This window comes from Myotis lucifugus, unplaced genomic scaffold (assembly GCF_000147115.1).
Source record: "Myotis lucifugus unplaced genomic scaffold, Myoluc2.0 scaffold_10, whole genome shotgun sequence".
NCBI lineage: Eukaryota > Metazoa > Chordata > Mammalia > Chiroptera > Vespertilionidae > Myotis > Myotis lucifugus.
In genome coordinates this window covers 8,533,329-8,553,658 of record NW_005871058.1, presented here as the reverse complement: position 1 = coordinate 8,553,658, position 20,330 = coordinate 8,533,329, and the positions used below count along the sequence as shown (strand labels likewise).

The 20,330-nt window shown below is 41.2% G+C and overlaps 1 protein-coding gene across 1 annotated transcript in view; it reads right to left on the bottom strand.

Annotated features, from left to right (window-relative positions):
• The window catches only part of LOC102428432 (antigen WC1.1-like), a 47,528-nt gene extending 29,231 nt beyond the window's left edge, over positions 1–18,297 (bottom strand). The window contains exons 1-3 of the mRNA XM_023750009.1: positions 17,709–18,297; positions 10,482–10,593; positions 9,929–10,072 (exon numbers count right to left, since the gene is read on the bottom strand). Of these exons, the coding sequence (XP_023605777.1) occupies positions 9,929–10,010 (82 nt within the window). The 5' untranslated portion in view covers positions 10,011–10,072; positions 10,482–10,593; positions 17,709–18,297. The remainder of the gene's footprint in view (positions 1–9,928; positions 10,073–10,481; positions 10,594–17,708) is intronic.
• Between the last annotated feature and the right edge of the window lie 2,033 nt (positions 18,298–20,330).

The following is a 20,330-nucleotide window of genomic DNA, read 5'->3' as shown; positions in this document are numbered from 1 at the left end:
AGGCTTCCAGCCAATAGCCAGCAAGGGACTGAGGTTCTATTAAACTGTTCATCAAGGTCTAAATCAGTGGTTCTCAACCTTCCTAATGCCACGACCCTTTAATACAGTTCCTCATGTTGTGGTGACCCCCAACCATAAAATTATTTTCATTGCTACTTCATAACTGTAATTTTGCTACTGTTACGAATTGTAATGTAAATATCTGATATGCTATATGTGTTGCCCGATGGTCGAGACCCACAGGTTGAGAACTGCTGGTCTAAATGCTGCCAATTAACTAGGTGGATAAGTTTGGTAGTATTCACTCCCAGATGACCCTTAAGATGATTGTAGCCTTGTGAGAGAGCATAAGTCAGAGGACCAAGATAAGCCATGCCCAGATTCCTCGCCCACAGAAACTAAGAGATAGTAGATACTAGATTCTTGCTCACTAAGCTGCCATGTTTGGCAGTAATTTGTTGCCATATAGTCTGCAGTATTTTGCTATGGCAGCTCACCTGAGCAGACTAATACACAAGGATTCTTTTCAAATTCAGCATCTTTACAGATGTTTCCCTTTTTGATGCACCACTTCTATTTTTCCAGAATGAAAGCATATGGACCCAAGCAGAGACCTGAGCAGTGAGAATGGATACCCCAGGGACTGAGCGCTGATTACATTATAAGAAAAAAAATTCTCATTTTGGTGACCTCAATTCAAAGCTAGTAGAGATGATTCTAGGGCCTCAGCAAAGCAGGAATCTAAGGTACTGAATGAGAAACAGATATGAAAAGATAGAGAGGGTTTAGGTCCCTATTTCAGGTAGCATCAAGGTTACAGAATTGGTCACTCAGGAAGAAATCTTATTTGGATGAAGCAATTAAGCCACTTATATAAGTCTCCAGGTTGTCCACCCTGCTGTTTTCTCGCTTTGGTGGGAACCCCTCAATTAGTCATATATTGCTGTGCAGCAAATTACATTTTACTAAAACTGTGTTTTACCAAAGACAAGGAGAGAATTTTTAAAGCAGCATCGTGAATATACCACATACACCTTCTTAGATCTAAACCTGGACCTCTCAAATTTTCAGTTGCTTCAGCCCTATTCTGGACCAGAGTCACCTCACCACTGAGAGTTCAGTTTAGAAATTACTCTTACATTGTCTGCTGCATTCTTGACTGCAAAATAAAATCTGCTCAAGCCAAAAAATAAATATATATTATTAATATATATACTCCACCTTGTAGGATTGTTGTGCACTCAAATGAGTTCATATAAGTGAATGTAGTATCAGTATCTGGTGGTAGTATTTGCAGTTGTGATAGTAGTAGTGGTAGTATAGTAATAGTAGTGGTATAAAGAGTTCCAATAGAAATTGTAACAAAAATGACAAACATCCAAAGATAAAAAGTACAAATGTCATGAGCAAGTAATTCACAAATAAAGGATTAAATTAGCGAATATATGCCAGTTTTTGCCTAACATACACCAGTTTGGGCTAAGATTTTAAAATGTGATAAAAACCCAATGCTGGTGAAGGTATGTGAAAACTAATATTCTCATCCAACGTTAGTGGGAATAAAATTTAGTGCAAACATTTCTGGTGGGCAATTAATCTCTATGTATCAAAAGCCTTAAAGGTATTCAGAGCCTAGAGAACAGCAATTTCACTTTTAAAATGTTATTGAGAAAAATAATCATGGAGAGTCCTTATATGTAAATACAAGGAAGTTGAACAACTTCTTTTCATAACTTCAAAAATGAAAACAACTAAATACCCACACAAGTGATCACGTGAATATATTGCATGTTGGTCATATAAATAAATGATTGAAAATAATTAAATTTTCCATATTATCCTTGTAATATTATATATTGTTGTAATAGAATAAAATGTTTTAGTGGAGAAAGAAGAATAGTTAATGGTCTAGAAAGATGTGCAAAATATATTGTCAATTTTAAAAAACAGATTACCAAATAATGTAAACCAAATAACCAAATTACGCAGTCTTTGGGAGTTTATGTTTTTGTGTATTATGGCATAAAGTGTGTTTGAAGGCATAATTTCTTGCCAATGCCCATCATGGATTTCACTGTGGAGACTCCTGTAATGTATGCCCAGCTCAGAAATCATCAAATGCTCAAAAAGGCCAGGACTACTGTTTTACAAGGAGCAAGTCCAATGTCATATGAAGTTGAAGAACAAATTTCTAGTAGGATAGCTGCTTACCTTGGAAAAATGTTCTTGCTGCCCTAACCGGTTTGGCTCAGTGGATAGAGCATCGGCCTGCGGACTGAAGGGTCCCAGGTTTGATTCCAGTCAAGGGCATGTACCTTGGTTGCGGGCACATCTCCAGTGGGGAGTGTGCAGGAGTCAGCTGATCGGTGTTTCTCTCTCATCCATGTTTCTAACTCTCTATCCCTCTCCCTTCCTCTCTGTAAAGAATCAATAAAATATATTTTTTAAATGTTCTTGCTTCTTAAGTAACTAAGTAAATTTCCTATAGTTTTTCTCATAATAAGAGGTGTCCTTTTATCAAAACACCCATTGTCTCTCCTCTACATGGGACCAAAACCTACCTCTCCACTTCAGAGCCATCAAGAGAAGAATCTTCACTAGCATCTGGCCAACACTCAAGGAGCAGACACTTAAAGGGATGAGGTTTCCCCAGGAGAGTTATGGGACTGAGAGACTGAACTCTAGGAGGAAGACAATGAGCATTGAGAGGAGACAGAGCTGTGCACCATCTCAACCTGGATCAGTACCCAGACTGAAGGCTAGATTTGCTGCAACCCTATCCCTGATGCCTGCAGTCCTCTGGCTCAGTGGAAGCCATTTTGCAGGGAGGGACAAAAGAACCCGTAAGAGAGAAAATGCACCCTATAGAATTCACAACACATCCTAGGGAGTGGGTGTGAACCTCAACAAGTCAGGGAACAATTCACAAGAACTGGGGCAGGAACTCGGGAAACTATACATAACTGATGCTGGGTATCTATAAGCAAGAGATCCCCTCTCCTGGCTGCAGAGTCCTCTGTTCTACAGCAGACACCTGATAGGAATAGGTGCGTCAGGAAGCAAATTCTCTCACAGAGCCTAGTGCTGCGCAAACACTGTAGTCAAGCAGAGAGGAGGCTGTAAGATTGAAGGAGAGCAGCCAGAAAGAAAGAAAGCAGGTGCAAGATTATCTATGATCTGATTACATACAGTTTACGTGACACCCCAACAGTGTGGGCACTGTGTATTCCACACACCAACTGACTCAGTCACTTCTCGGATGCTATGTTCCTCTCACACATCCATCACATCCACTTCACACTCACACCCACTTCCCTGTCTCCCTTTCTCTCTCTCTCTCTCTCTCTCTCTCTCTCTCTCTCTCTCTCTCTCCCTCCCTCCCTCCCTCTCTCTCTCTCTCCTCTCTCTCTCTTCCTCTCTCTCTCTGAACATAAATACATAAAACATAAAAATCCTCATGGGTAGTCCTCTCCAAAGCAAGCAAATGCAGTGTGGGAGGAACAGCCCAGAGGCCCAGCTGAGTCAATCTCTAGTCCTTCCCAGACACTGGGAGCCACTGGCACAAAACAGATACTCCTTAAAAACAAGGAGGCATGGGAGAGAACTAAAATTGACTCACCTTAGTCTGCAACTATCATTTCTTTGAAAAACCTGCCACTGCCCTAGCCGGTTTGGCTCAATGGATAAAGCGTTGGCCTGCGGACTCAAGGGTCCCAGATTTGATTCCAGTCAAGGGGCACATGCCCGGGTTATGGGTTCAATTCCCAGTAGGGGGCATGCAGGAGGCAGCCGATCAATGATTCTCTCCATCATTGAGGTTCCTATCTCTTTCTCCCTCTCCATTCCTCTCTGAAATCAATAAAAATATATTTTTTTAAAAATCTAGTAGTCTTTGGAAAAAAAAAAAAAACCTGCCTCTACGACCAATTGAAACCCCACAGGAGAAGAACCAACATTTATAATCATTGTGGTTCCCTTTTGGTCAAAAAGCATGGTCTCCTTTGAGGCTTTAGCTCCATAACTCCTGGGACCTTTCCCTTTGCCAAGGTGTCCACTCACTGTTGATCCCAGGGAAGAGGTAACTCTTACCTTGAGAATGCAGCACAGTACTGAGGAGAAAACAGAGTCCCTGAGGAGAGAGATGTCCATTCAAAGCCATCCTACCTCCTGTGCCATCAAAATCACAGTCCCAGCTGCAAAATAACCCCGTGCGGAGGCATCAGGGTACCGACGAAGGTCTTCAACAATGGGAGGGGAATGTACACACACACACACTCACATCCTCCCTCCTGATAGCCAATAGAGAGAGCTTTTGCCATTTCAGATGCTATCAGAGACTTCATCTGCCACCTTCTGAAGCTCAAACACCAATTAGATTCTGAATCTCCAATATCTCCTTATATGAGCAGCATGGCCCTTTGACATCATGTTTCCTTAGGTCCCTGAGAACTAGGCCCCCATGATCACGGCTGGGGTAGAAAAGTTGCATCAAAAAGCCACTCTCCACCAACAGTCTTGGCTGATCTCTGCAGACTGAGATCTTTCAGGGTTCATGGTGCTGCAATCAGTTACCCTTTGGCCCATGCGAGGACGTCTTTGTTGTAATCAAACATTGTTCTTCCCTGTGACTGAGCTCATGCCTGAAGCAGAGAACCACAAGAAGGCTTGAAATATGAGACTACTTATCAGGCCAGCAGAAAATGAGGACCTCAGCATAGAAATTCACAGGTGAATGTGGAGGGGTGAGAGGGGAAGCGCCAAGTTGAGGAGGTGTGATTATTGGTCTTTCTCCCTTTTCCTAGTGATCTGGAGACTGGGGACTTGGAACAGAGGTGCTCATAATAACAATGGGTCTTCGACAGGATCTAACTTTTTCTCATCAGAGATCTTTCTTAGCCCCTAAGACCACTCTGTCCAGCCCACACAAGTCACCTGGGACTAAATTCTCCGGAGGGGCTGTAATCTCCAGGGTATTTACCGACCAGATCTCCTCCTTGCTATGCAGCTGCCCAGGGCCAGCAGTCCTGCCCTGAGAGCCGGGATGGTGCTCAGGGGTCAGAAAGTGCATCAGCCAACTGGCTGATCTACTTGCACCATTTTTCTTCCTGGATCCACCCTCCCACCCTTTTGGAATCTTTCTGAATTCATAGCTTGGTGCAGCATGAAGTTTAGCCCCAAGTCCATCTTATCCTTGCTATCCCTAATATATGTACTCATTCTCTTTTCATAATTAATGGTTTTACTGTGAGTCACTCCAGAGAAAGGAATAAGGGAAGATAGAAATTTATATCTTATGATGTAAATTTTACTGAGGTAAAATTCATGAGTTACCAGGCATAGCATATAACACACCATCAGCTAGCATTTACTAAGCATTTACTCTACACCATTGCCTTTAAGCACTGTGCTGTGGCTGGGAATAAAACAGTGAGCAAGACAGACTCTGTCCCTGGGCTCACGGGACAGTGAGCTGCTGGAAAAAGACATATATATAATTGTTTAACAACATATATGAAAAGGCTATAAAGAAAAAATACCGCCCTAGCAAGTTTGGCTCAGTGGATAGAGTGTCAGCCTGCGGACTGAAGGGTCCTGGGTTCAATTCCGGTCAGGGGTACATGCCCTGGTTGCCAGCTCAATCCCCAGTGAGGGGTGTGCAGGAGGCAGCTAATCAATGATTCTCTCCCTCTCCCTTCCTCTCTGAAATCAATAAAAACATATTTTTTTAAAAAGAAAAAATACCATGTTTATTATATGAAGAGGAATTGCAAGAAGGTTGAACCCAGCCAAGGGAAGCTTCTTTGGGGAAGGGATATTTAAGCTGATACTTGATGGAGGTGGAGTTTACCAAGAAGTTCAAGACCATCAACTCACACCCACTCCCCCTCCCTAAACCCTGTCACTCATGGTAACAACTCCTTTTCTGAATTTTTACATATTGAAATTCTATTGTTCTATTTCTCACTCTTATTTTGACCATACCTATCCTTCAACTGTTCAATATCTGTACTCCCTTAGATCTCTTGCTCTGCTTGAGATAGAACACTTTAAGAATTAGAGAAAGAATTTGATAGATCCTCCCTTCCCCCCAACTGGTGGGTGGAGTATGACATAACCTGCAGCCCGGAAATACCTGAGTGACTAACCATGTAACTTATATGGACTATACATTGAACCACCAATCCACACCTGCCAAATACCCTAAGCCCTTGTTCCTATATGGACCATACATTAAGCCAGTGATTCTCAACCTGTGGGTTGCGACCCCTTTGGGGGTCGAATGACCCTTTCGCAGCGGTCGCCTAAGACTATCAGAAAACACATATATAATTACATATTGTTTTTTTGATTAATCACTATGCTTTAATTATGTTCAATTTGTAACAATGAAATTGGGGGTCACCACAATATGTGGAACTATATTAAAGGGTCGCAGCATTAGGAAGGTTGAGAACCACTGCTTAAGCCACCAATCAGCACTGCCAAGTACACTAAGCCCCCGTTCCTTCCCATGCCTCCCCTCAACACGTGTTCACCGCTGCACATGTTGCTGACCTCCCATTGCGAGAAAGCCTGTAATCCTCGTTTTCAGCTCCTAACTGGTCTCACAGAATTAAAGATTAGATTATCAAAAGATGTATTTGAGTTGACTGGGGTAAAATATCTACAGCCAGTCATGGCGGGGGGGCGAGGGCGGGGGGTGCCTAAAGTTTGAAATAACTACGCTGATGTTGTTGAACTTATTAGGACTGGTGAACCAGAGCAAGAGGGACAGGGAAGCTACCACAAAAAGTGACGTTACTTTGTTACTGCTATGTTCATTTTTCTCTGTGATTCATGACTTCCCATAGACAAATGCTTTGGTGCAGTAATGGGAATGGAGAGTCAGAAAGTTCCAGGCAGGAGGAGCCTCAAAAAAGGGAGAAAACACATGAAACTCTCAGGTGGAGACAGAAACCACTCCAGAGGATAAAGGCAGCTCTAGAATCTGTACAGTCTGACCAGAAAGGAAAAAAAATAGATAACCAATGGAAGTCTACCTAATGAAAGCAAAATGCTACTTCTCTACAGCTGGCAGACTAAGAGTGAAATGAACTCAGACAAGCTGATTCACTGATACCTTTCATTGTCAATAGGAGCACTATTAGGAGAAGCTGTCCTTTCATCCACTTGGCAGGCATACAAAAAATAAAAAATAAAAGAAGCTGTCTGTCAAGCCAAGCTTCAAACGCACTGCTTTTCTTCCCTTCAGGTTTATTTGATGCTATTTCAAAAGCACATAGAATCTTTGTACTCCAGCCAACAGATTGACAACACAATCTTCTTACTCCAGCTCATCCTCCATGGATTTTTTTTTCCCCCTCACTGTCACCACAAAGTAAGCATAGAACCTTGACATTGTACCTATTCTCACTTCAGCGCTCAGGCACAAAAGGTGCCCAAATCCTCCTTTACAAAAATCATTCTCTCTTGATATCATGATCTCTTTAATATACATAATCTGCTTAAAGAGGCCAAGTGCCATGGAACCAAGTCTAATATATTTCCTTTGCAAATTCTGTATTTAGTAGTCTAGCTTCAGAATTTCATGTCTGTTACACTTTGACATCTTGATGGAAACTTCAGTTTTAACATTCTACTCCAGAAGCATGAGAGAGCTATCAAAGACAACAGTGGAACTATCTATGCAAGCATTGTTTAAGCCAGAGAATGCCCTTTCTGGCCAATACGATGATCTGGAATCCTGAGAGGCATATGATAGTGTCTCGTTGGAATGGAAGGTACATCATCTTGTCAGCCTGCAGAGCTCGAGGCATTAAACCTTCCAACTAAATATCCAACTTCCCCTGTTTATTCAGTAGGATTTCAGTCATTTCCTTCCAACCCCTCCCCCATGCACCCTTGTGGATTATGATTAGGAGATGCTTTGGTCATATTCAAATGATATCCAGCCCATCTGACAGTTGCATTTCCCAGTGTAAATTAATAAAAATGGCATTCTGATTTAAATTTCAAATTGTTTTCTGAAAAGATGTTTCCATTAGTAAACATCTCTAAAGTAAGAACATATTAACAGTTAGCTTCTTTAATGGTAATAATTTACCAATAATTATCAGAGAGGAAAAAGAATAAAAGAATGAGGATAAGGAGGATGGTGGAAAGGAAAATTCCATATCTTCATTTTCATATAATTAATGTTAACACAAAAATCTTTTCACATAAATGTTGTCTGCAGTTCAGATTATTAACTTGTGATAGATATCCAGAGAGGGGATTGTTATTACATATGCAGAAAAGGAATTTATTAGTAATCAAGAGGGAAAAAATAGTAAGTTTTTTGCTATATTGCCATGTAGTACCTGGAAATCTATCTATTCTCCTCTGAATCGCTCAACCTTCTTGAAGAAGGAGAAAAGAAAAATAATAAACCTATCTCCTTCATCCATTCTAGGTGACTGCCTCTTCCAGGAGTGGCTGGAGTGGGAAGTGTTTAAGGCAAAGAAGGCTCAGGTATTGATGACTTCCCCAAACCTCTTCCTTGCCCACTACTAGAACTGACTACCAGCCCTTAGCTAACGTAGGCATGGGATCTTTACATAGTCCTTAATGGATATTTAAATTATTAATTTTTACAAAGAAATTTCAGAGTCAAATTGTAATCCACTTATTGCACCAGTGGACTAGTCCAGTGTGTGACAGGATCAGCTTGTACCTGGGAGTTGCTTCTCTGAGATCAGAAATTCCAGGTTGCCAGTGTGCAGTTTATAGGGTTGCCACAAGATGGCAGAACTGGGAATGACAAATTCCTGGAAGCTAAAGTAGCCAAGTAAAATTTTATTACTTGTGTGTTTTGTAATTACAATTAATATCTATTTCATATTTAAACATCCTAAAATGGTCCATTGAGTAATATATTAAAATTTTAACTATGAAAGAAATTAATGAAGGCATAAATATAAACACTAAAGAAACAGATTAGGTAGATGGGATCATCAGTTGATGATGGTGGTGATGGTGATAGGTAGGTAGATAGATATGGATAGATAAACAAATAGATACAACAGCTATATAATGGTCTTTTAAAATATCCTAGATTCCTTTTTCTTTATTGCATTTCATCCAGTCACCAAATGATGCTTTAGGGGATAAAGAGATTATTATTACAGGAAATAAAGAAAAAGGAGTTGACATTCAACTCTGGCCTTTCAAAAATAGGCTTTTTGTGTCCCAAGAATAAAATAATTTTGAAAGACTAAAGTTTTCTAAATTTCAAATTGTTCCTCTTTTTATACTGAGAATTTGGTTTGGTAGGACTCGGAACAAAATCTTATTATAAACCATAGGTAGGGAAGATGCAAAATATAATTTTATGGAACTGCCCAAACAGAAAGGGAAAAAATAAAGTCTTTTGCTATCGGGTGGCAAAGGAGAGGCATGTGAAACAAAAAAGAGAAGGGGACAGACGCTAACTAAAACCATTGCTTTCTAAGATCTGAGGCCAAGAGGGAAGGTGGTGGCAAGAATGAAAGCCCAGGTGAGTTGAGGGGAAAGCCCAATGCAGACGGGCATATGCCCAATTTAGCCACTGTGCCTTATTCTGGTTTCCATTGATCAGAGCAGCTCCCAGATGCTTTCCAGAAAGTAGCCCTGGGATAGGTATAGAGAGTGAGAAGGGAAGTAAGGGTATGCAAGTCAGGATCCCACCTCAAAATTTGAGGTTATTAACTCATGCTACCACCCCATTCTTCATGCCTCCACAAGCTCAGTGTTTCCATAATACATCTCTGCAGTGCACACAAGCCAACCTGGTGGTCCCCTCACAATAAGATTGGTCCTCAATGTTTAAGCACGCCGATATGGGAAGGAAACATTCTGTGACACCCCCATCCCCAAAGTCCCCACCAGAGTTCAGAGCCCTGTCCCACACCTGAAATTTTCAGTGGGACAAACACTGAGGGCAGCTGTGAGTCATTCCACAGCCTTGCCACATCCCCACTAAAAGGACCCATGTCAGCAGATACAAGTTCTCAGTTTCTGCCATGCCCATTCTTCCTCTTGAGACTTGGGTCGACTAAAAGGAAGAAAAAAGAAACAGTTGAACACATGCATCTAATACTTACCTATTAATTTTCTAAGAACCACTTACTCATGCCTAAGCCCCATAGCATTACATGAACCCTGTCTTCTTCTATATCTGTAGTCTTAACATATTAATGATAATAACTGATTCTAAATATCAGAACCAGAATTCAAACTCAGGTGCTGGAGCTAGGATCCGGATCTGCTGGATCACTTAGTCAAGACGCCATCCTCCCTCTGTGGCACAGATTTATCATTCTTACCCAGTTCTGGGCTCTACACCATCACTAGAAACCATTCACCCAGACCCTAGAACATGCTTGCTGGAGTCCAGCCACCCATTCCCAAAGGATGACATAGGCATGCATTTAGTGTAACCAGTCACATTTGGTCTCGCTTACCTCAGCATCGAGATCTCATAGGTAAGCACTGTTATGGGCTTCAGATCCAGCCTTTCTCAACCTGTGGGTTGAGACCCCTTTGGGGGTCGAACGATCCTTTCACAGGGGTCGCCTAAGACCATCGGAAAACACATATATAACGACATATTGTTTTGTGATTAATCCCTATGCTTTAATTATGTTCAATTTGTAACAATGAAATTGGGGGTCACCACAACATGAGGAACTGTATTAAAGAGTTGCAATAGTAGGAAGGTTGAGAACCATTGTATAGGGATTGATGGACTAGAAAGAAAGGTCTCAACTCAGGGCTGGCATGCTGTCTCCAAGCAGCACCCTATATTCCAGAGTTGGGGGTACAGTGTCAACATGGACTAACACACCCTCTAATAAAGACAAGATCTTCTTTAAAACCTAAGAAATATCAGTGTACAATCTCATAAAAGATGAAAGGGAGGAAGGTTTTACAGAAGACACCAACCCAGCTGGGTCCCACAATGAACCTGAGAGGCTGCAATGCAGTGATCAAGAGAACAGACTTAGGAGGCAGACTGCCTGGTCTTGACTCACAGCTCTGCACATACTATATCTGTGACCTTGAACGGTTTCTTAAAACTCTCTGTGCCTTGGTTGCTTCATCTATAAAATGAGGGTGACAATCATGCCTAGATATTAGGGTTTTGGTGAAGATTAAATGAGTTGGATTTACCAAGTTACAGCATAAATGCTGAATAGTGGTAGTAGAGAAGTCGTATTAGGGCATCTTTCTCCATCTCATCTCAGGAATCACAAGAATCTAGAATATTAAATTAAATTCTGTTACCTATAGCCTTGTTGGGAACCTGTCAGAAATCTATCATGGAACTATAGTGGTGCCTTGGTGGTATGACAATGGTGCCACTCAAAGTTGTGAGCCTTTTGCAATTGATCTTTCTCTCTCTCTCTCTCTCTCTCTCTCTCTCTCTCTCTCTCTCTCTCTCGTTCCCATTCTACTGATTATGAAATTCTCCCTTAGCATCTGCAACCCTTTCATGAGCTCATTTGTTTATTTGCCAATTTTACTTTATAAGCTCTAAATGTTCTTAGCAGAAGTTCTATGTCTAATTCACCTCTATAGCCTCAATGCTTGGCTATTTAAAAATTCCAAATGTCTATTGATTGGATGAATGAGTGAATGAATGGCACTCTGCTATGTGTTTTACACAGGTCATTTTCAATTAAAAAGAACTGTTTTGAGAACATTATTCAACTTTATCTTATGAGGACTTAATATTGCAATAGAAGACATATCATTTAATATAATTATTATAGCATTAAAGGCTATTATATTAATGTATTTAATATAATACAGTAAATTCCAATTTACAAAAATAAATGCAGACCCATTCCCAGGGCAGTGCTGAGACAGCCAATTTTAAAAACATGCAAATGCTACAGGTTTCTTTGTGTATCCAAAGATACAGAAAACAAACCACAACATACTGCCAGGTAAAAGCATGAAGCCTCTTGTGCTATCTATCAGATATGGCTAAGTGGGCAGGATGTTTATGTATTTATCATTTGGCACATTTTCAGTTAAAACCACACATGACTGTAACAGGAAGAAATTCTGTTATACAAATATTTTGGTTCTGAATAAGAAATGCAGAAGTAAAGAGCAGGAAGAATTCTGTTCCTTTACTTTGCCCATAACTAGTAAATTGGCCTTCTGGATTGCAACACAATACAATATATTACAACAATATTGTAACATAGCATTTTCCTTCCCAATTTACCCATAAGAAAGTGGGGGTTTAAGAGGTCAAGTAACCTCTTCTCTGGAGAAGTTAATAATTAAACATCCTTGCTCAAGGAACAGTTTCTTAAGACCTACCAGAAACAGAGTGACCAAAACACAAAATATTCCTTAGGAATTAAAAAAGATCTATATAGCCCAGACGGTTTAGATCAGTGGTTGAGCGCCGACCTATGAACCAGGAGGTCACGGTTCAATTCCCAGTCAGGGCATATGCCCAGGTTGCAGGCTCAATCCCCAGTGGGGGTTGTGCAAGAGGCAGCTGATGGGTGGTTCTCTCTCATTATTGATGTTTCTGTCTCTCTCTCTCCCTATCCCTTCCTCTCTGAATTCAATAAAAATATTTTTTCAAGATCTATAAGCTATTATAAAGAAATTATTGAGCTATTTCACAAAAGCATGGAAGATCCACCTCACTAATCTGTGTTCCTTGTGGATGGTACAGGGTTAACAAAGGTTCTTCTACCAAAGCCCACTTCATCACAAGGCCATGAACAAAGTCATGAGCTGGTTCGGGTTCATCTCATCATCCTTGTTCAGCCTTTTGCAGACTTTGACTAGCAACAGCTAGCAAAGAGCTTGGCACTGAATAGACCTCATTCTTTTCTCCACAAGTCCAGTGCATAATGCCCAGAGACCAGACCAGATCAAACCTACTAAATCAAAGACAAGCAGATACTAACTGGGGACCATGCAGACCAAGGACCTTTTCCCCACTGCCATTAGGGTAGTAAAAAGCCCCTTCATCAAAGAACCGTCTTTGGGAGGAGAAACAGAGGAAATAGCTCCTGAAAAAGAGAAAAACCAGCAGGGAGTTGGAACCAATTACTGGTGAAGTATCTATTACGCTGCACCTGAGCTAAGTTGAAGAAGACATTTAAATGGAAGAGTCTGCTCTAGTCGGTTTGGCTCAGTGGGTAGAGCGTCAGCCTGCAGTTTGATTCTGGTCAAGGGCACGTACCTTGGTTGCAGGCTCCTCCATGGCCCAGGCCCTGGTCAGGGCTTGTACAGGAGGCAGCCAATCAATCGATGTTTCTGTCTTTCCCTCTCTCTTCCACTCTCTCTAAAAATCAATGGAAAAATATCCCCAGGTGAGGATTAACAAAACAAAAACAAAATAAAATTTTTTAATGGAAGAGGCTGAGTTAACTTTTTTCATTTTATACCAGTCTGTGCTGGCAGTCATGCTCCCATTACCCTGCTTTTGTCTCTTAGCATCTTAACCTTAATTCTTAAGCATCCCCTCTTTCCTCTGGGTTAGTCAATCCATCATCTTTGATTTTATTTTTATCTTTCCATCATTTCTATACTAATGAAAAAGGCCTTTGGATAAGAAACAATTTCATTGAATTCCTTCTTTTTCTCAATCCAAGAAAATGGCACATTGAAACCATATGCCCTGTGAGCACCGTGCTAGGGCCCCTCTCAAGGCCTTGGAAGAGGCTGGTGCAGGAGAGGCCAAGATGCTTAAGCTTCATGAGCTTCATGATTAATCCACTTTTTTAAAAAAATATATTTTATTGATTTTTTACAGAGAGGAAGGGAGAGAGATAGAGAGTTAGAAACATCGATGAGAGAGAAACATCAATCAGCTGCCTCCTGCACATCTCCCACTGGGGATGTGCCCGCAACCCAGGTACATGCCCTTGACCGGAATCGAACCTGGGACCTTTCAGTTCACAAGCCGACGCTCTATCCACTGAGCCAAACCGGTTTCGGCTCACTTCTGATCAGAGGTTATAATTAGCAACTCCAGAGGAATCTGAGTTCTTGTAGGAGGCGATTCTTAACCCACTTAAATCCAAGGTTGGTGTCAACAGTTTGCTCTCTAGCCCAGAAGACAGTTCAAGTCAAAATAAAAGAAGAGCAGAATTGGGTCAGCTGATCCAACATTGCCCTTCTATGGCCGGTTCTCAAAATTCAAAGCTAGTTGTTCCCACACTGGCACTGTTGCACATGGAGCTTTGGTGCAGCTTAGTCCTGCCTGCAGACCTGCTTGAAAATACAGTAAAAAAAAATTTGTTTTTCCCTTTAACACCTAAAAAGGCTGTGAACAGATTATTTTTTTCCTTATCGTTGAATCTTTCCCCGTTTGGGCATGCTAACTAAGGCCACTGCAGGCTACAGGCATCTTCTGAGGCCCTCTAAGGACCTCAGATTAGTGTAAAGTCTACTCCTATGTACCTCCTTTATATCCCATTTTACCTATTGGTCTTCCATACTTTCTTCTGGTTTTTTTTCTTCCCTTCTCACTGTAAAGGCTACATCTGCTACATTACCTAAGCTAATGCAGTAACATGTTTCAGAGAGGAAGGGAGAGAGAGATAGAAACAGCATGATGAGAGAGAATCATTGATTGGCTGCCTCCTGTACACCCCTCACTGGGGATCGAGCCTGCAACCCAGGCATGTACCCTGACTGGACACTTGAATAAAAATTTTCGGACAGCAGACCAAGGGGACCAGACTTTTTGAGCCACTGAATCTCCTGGGAAAATCCTCATAGAAATATGTTAGTCACAAACATATCCTGCCCCTGAAACATGACCTGCTGGCGCCTCTTCCCTCTGTCTGTTGTTACCCTTACTGGGAATTGACTGTATTGTGCAGAACAACTTAATTGTCTTGGTTGCTACAGCAATTCCATTGCTGCTATAACACAAATTAACACAAATTTATTATCCGAAAGTTCTACAGGTCAGATCTGTATGTACTTGACCTACATATCTCTTCTCCATTTCCTTTGTCAATCCTTCCATCTTGTTCTTTCTAAGGTACTAAACATCAATCCAAGCCATTCCCTGTGAATCAGTATAGATCAGGGGTGGGCAAACTTTTTGACTCGAGGGCCACAATGGGTTCTTAAACTGGACCGGAGGGCTGGAACAAAAGCATGGATGGAGTGTTTGTGTGAACTAATATAAATTCAAAGTAAACATCATTACATAAAAGGGTACGGTATTTTTTTTTTTTAGTTTTATTCATTTCAAACGGGCCGGATCCGACCCGCGGGCCGTAGTTTGCCCACGGCTGGTATAGATCCATACTTCTGACCTTCCCTCTGGAATTATCCTATATAATAAAAGGGTAATATGCAAATTGACCCTAGAACTACCGGGAACGACTAGTCGCTATGATGCGCACTGACCACCAGGGGGGCAGACGCTCAACACAGGAACTGCCCCCTGGTGGTCAGTGTGCTTCCACAGGGGGAGCGCTGCTCAGCCAGAAGCCAACTCACGGCTGGTCAATGCAGCAGTGGTGGAGGGAGCCTCTCCCACCTCTGTGGCAGCACTAAGGATGTCCAACTGTGGCTTAGGCCTGCTTCTCTTCCCCTCCCCCGCTCAGGTGGACATCCTCTGAGAGGGTGCAGGCCGAGCTGAGAGATACCCACCCCCAGTGCACGAATTTTTGTGCACCTGGCCTCTAGTATGTATAATTCATCTACTCTTCACAACAATCCTATGAGACTTTTTTCTTAGCATCCCTATTCTACAAAGAGGAAAATCAAGTTATATAACTCATCCAAGGTCATCCAACTAGCAAATATGGCATTGTGAAGCCAGCTACTCTGACTCCTGAGTCTATGCTCTTAATCACCACTCCTGAGCAATCTTGGGTAAATGGGGTGGGAAACAGACTAATAATGGAGATGACAAGCAAAACTGTTGGTTGCTATTAAGGGCCTTTGGCGCCATCTGCTGTTGACCTAACGTTGGCCATAGCAAATGGATTCCCAAATAGTTGTTTTTTCTTCCTCCTACTGAACCATCTGAATATGTGTTCTTCTGTTGGATCATTTCTCAAAACAAAGAGATCGAGAGTAATTCATTCTCACTTAAACTAAAAGAAACCAGTGCCTTGACCTGGTTGATTAAACTAAGAAGGAGTAAAAGGCAAACTCACCTCTCCAAGTTTGTGCTTGGTTTTAATGTGATCCAAACACTTAGAATAGCCTTGGCTTTGAGAACCATCAGAACGTAAGGTAAGTTCAAATATATAACAGTGGTAGTAGTAGTTTTTGCTGCGTAGCAGCAGCTGCCAGATGTTGTTAGTGGAATCAGCACATTAATTTTTTTGAACTGATGAAGCCTATGTAGTCAAACTTAGAGGAAAAGCTGTTTAAGCTCTGTCTTCTTAGAATTTTTCATAATTATTTAAAAATATTATCAAGTTAGATATTAACCCAATTGTTTCTTTCTTTGTGACATTTGAGATTAAGCAGGGATTTGGGGATGAGTTTCCAGATTGCTAGAAAATTTTGACTAGAGCTTAGAGGGGGAAAAAAGTATGGCCCCAGGTGGCAACCCTTTTTCAAAACAAGAGACCCATTGGCCTAAAGGGTCAAATAAATGTGTGATTTGCTAGAAATCCAAGGACAGGCAGTGTGTTTTATCCTGAAATTGTGGTGGGTTTTTTACCCCCTGGATCATCTATTTCTTTTCATTAAAATACAAGGCTGTCATGTAATGTCTAGTGTGACCAAACTTTCATCTCTTTTTTGAACAAGTGAGGATTTGTTTTCCTATATGAAAGCCTAAGAGCACTGAAACATGGTGAGTAAGGGAACCCAAGGTGATGTCAGGATCCCAAGGGACTCCAGCTTTTTGAATCAGAAGCCATGTCTGCAGAGGCTGTAAATTTCTGGAGAAAAGAAATAGGCAGATTGAATAAAAAAAAACAGTTGTGTAATTTCCACTGTACACTTGCCTTAGAGATAAAGTAAGTTATTACCTTTGCCATTATTTAAGGGCATATAAATGTATTTACATGAGTGTTTAAATAATTTTATTTCATTAATATTTAAATGTAATAATTTAATGTCTTTATAAAATGGTTTTCTTAACCTTAGTCATTAGTACACATTATGCAGACTACAAAGGTACCCCACATACACAATCTAAGTAAAAAAATTTTTTTGGTGTTAATCCTCATCTAAGGATATTTTTCATTGATTTTTTTTCTTTCTTTCTTTCTTTTTTTTTTAGCGAGAGTGGAAGGGAGGGAGGGAGACAGAAACATTGATGTGAGAAACACATCAATTGGTTGCCTCCCACATCACCCAACCAGGTCAGGGATGGAGCCTGCAACCAAGGTACGTACCCTTTGACTATACACTGAGCCTAACAGGCTAGGGCCTAAGTAAAGTTTTAAGATGCCACATTTATCTGATGAGTTCGTATTATCAACAATAATTATACCTTTCAGTATCTGTCCATTAGCAGAGCCCTCCAGAAAAGTACCCTTTGTCTCGTGAATATGGGAAATCTCTGTATCTCCCTCTCAATTTTTGTTGGAAACCTAAAACTGCTCTAAACATTTACATTTTTAAAAACAATCATTTTCTAATGTTTTAAGTAAGTGGAGAGGAGCCTCAAGAGACAATGCCCGTACATGCACTATTTAGAAAAGAGGGTGCCTTGGCATGCTTACATTCTCGTCTAGTAGGCTTGACAGTATTGTGAAAATGGCCCACCAGCAACCAGAGTTTGGGACTATAAAGACGTCCTATCAAATTGTCTTCACACACCAAGCAGTCTTTCCATCATTTCACCTCCTATCAGTTTACCTGTAGAGGGAGAATGGTCTAGTCATACTGAATTGAGCACTCAGACATCTGCCAGTTACATTTCTTCCTGTAAATAGAAAAACTTGGGAGGGAGGGTGGGGAGTTAAATTGTTTCTTAAAGTTGCAGAAGATATGCAATTCAGATTACATAGAAAAAAACAAGGTTACTCTGTACAGATTTGTATCATACAGGAACAAATGCCTGGTAATCCATAGTTTTGCAGCCTTACACCCTCTTTCTTTATTTACAGTCTCGCTTTAGGTAAACATATCCAGTCTCAGGACTTTAAATATCACCTGTATAAAGGACATAACTTTATCTAGATAGCCCTGACGTACCCCTAAGACTTAATGATCTACTTAAAATCTCTACTTGGAGATCTCTACCTCCACTCTAATGTATTCCAATCTAATGTATGGAACTTTGTTTTCCTTCCCAAACCTGCTCCATCCACCATTCTTGCAGTTGCTCAGGGTGGGAGTCATCCTTCATTTCTTTCCCTTACCCTCTGCAGCCAATCCAGCAGCAAGTTCCAGCAGTTGAAACGTGTGTGTGTGTGTGTGTGTGTGTGTGTGTGTGTGTGTGTTTATGTATATACTAGAAGACCAATGCACAAAATTCATGCAGGAGTAGGCCTTCCTTCCCCGCTGCCAGCACCGACTTCCCTCTGGCACCCAGGACCCGGGCTTCCCTCGCAACCCTGGCTTCTTCCAGAAGGTTGTCCGGATGACATCTGGTCTAATTAGCATATTACACTTTTATTATTGTAGATGTGTATGTGTATGTGTATAGATAGATAGATAGATAGATAGATAGATAGATAGATAGACAGACATATACTGAATTCATCCAACCTTCTCTGGCTCCATACTCTCCATCCCCTCCACTCCATGCCCACACTACACTAACCCACTAACATCCCTTACCTGGCTTACTCCAGGATCTTCCAAATTGGCCCACCTGCTTCAGTTCCAACCCAGCCTCCACACCCTCCATGATCCATTCTTTACGCTGCAGCAACTAAATCACATAACATCGCTTTTCTGCTCAAAACACTCCAGCTATTTCTTGTGGAACTTAGAATAAAATTCAAACTCTTTACCATAATGGAAAAGAGCCTCCCTGCCATGGCTCCTGACCACCTGTCGACCCTCTCTCCTGCTATTCCTCTCCACCCCAGCCTTCTTCCTGTGGGATTGCAGAGCTTTTAACCTCACCAGTCTTCCCACTTGCCCCTGGGACCAGAACTCCCCATAGGTGGCTCCTCCCTTTCACTCAGATCACCTCATGACAAAGACCTTTTCCTGACGACTTTATCTAATGTTGTCTCCCCAAACCCTCCCCTTTACTCTCCTGTGCAATGTGCCATTTTGATATTTTCAAAACACATATGAATAACTGAAATGTTCATATATACTTGCTTATTCTGTCTCTCCCCCTAGTATGTAAGCCATAAAAGCAGGGACCCTGTCTGCCTTGCTAATTGTAACCCTGGTGCCTGACAGGGACTCAATAAATACTGGCTGGATTTGATTTGGATTCAAGGGGCAGTTGGCACTGACTATGCAAGGAAAGTATCCTCTTGGATGCCGTCATGCCACCAAACGCAGGCAAGGCAGACAGACCTGGAGACTTCATTTAAACCAGAAGTTAGCTAAGCTTTCAAGCCATTTACTCGGCCACTTTCTTCCTTCTTATATTTCCACATATCAAAACTACTGCTTCGGCCTGCCCAGCCCACTCCCAGGCCTGGAGCTTCATACTGCCCACTCCTCAGAGCCCCGGTCTCCAGCTGCCTGGAGATCACCCAGGTGGTGGCCACAGACACCCTCCTCCCTCATGGTGTTTTATTTTCTTTCCTCTGAAAGTATTACATGTGCACTAAAAAAAAAAAATTGGGATATGACAAAAAGGGGGAAATCCTCACACTTTTAGCATATTGGAATATTTCTTTATTCTCTTTTCTGTGCATTTATTAACCTTTTCTCATTATATTAACATTTATTGGCCTTGGAAACTGTACCATAAATATAAATAACTAAAATAATGTATCACTGTCTAGAAATTTACAGAACAAGTTCTTTTAGATTTTTTTTTTAATTCTAATGTGGCCATGAACATTTATTTTCAAATATATTTGTTTATATTTTTTAATTTTTCCCCAGATTAGTGACCCATGTTGATATGGCTCTTCATACAGTCCTGAGAAAACCAGGCAGAGCCGAATGAAACCTTTAAATGAAACCTAAGCATTGGAAAAAACTACAAAACCCAAAAATGACATAGCACCACCCCCATATTTTTTGTAGTACACAAGTGTGAAAAGTGCATATGGTTGTTAAACATCTGTCTGTCCTGATAAACCATAAACTCCATGAACACAGGCACCCTGTCCATCTTATTCATAGTACCTAGTACGTAATAGGTGCTGAGTAATTGCTAGGTACACAGATGTGCAATCAGTACACCAATGAGAATTTGAAAG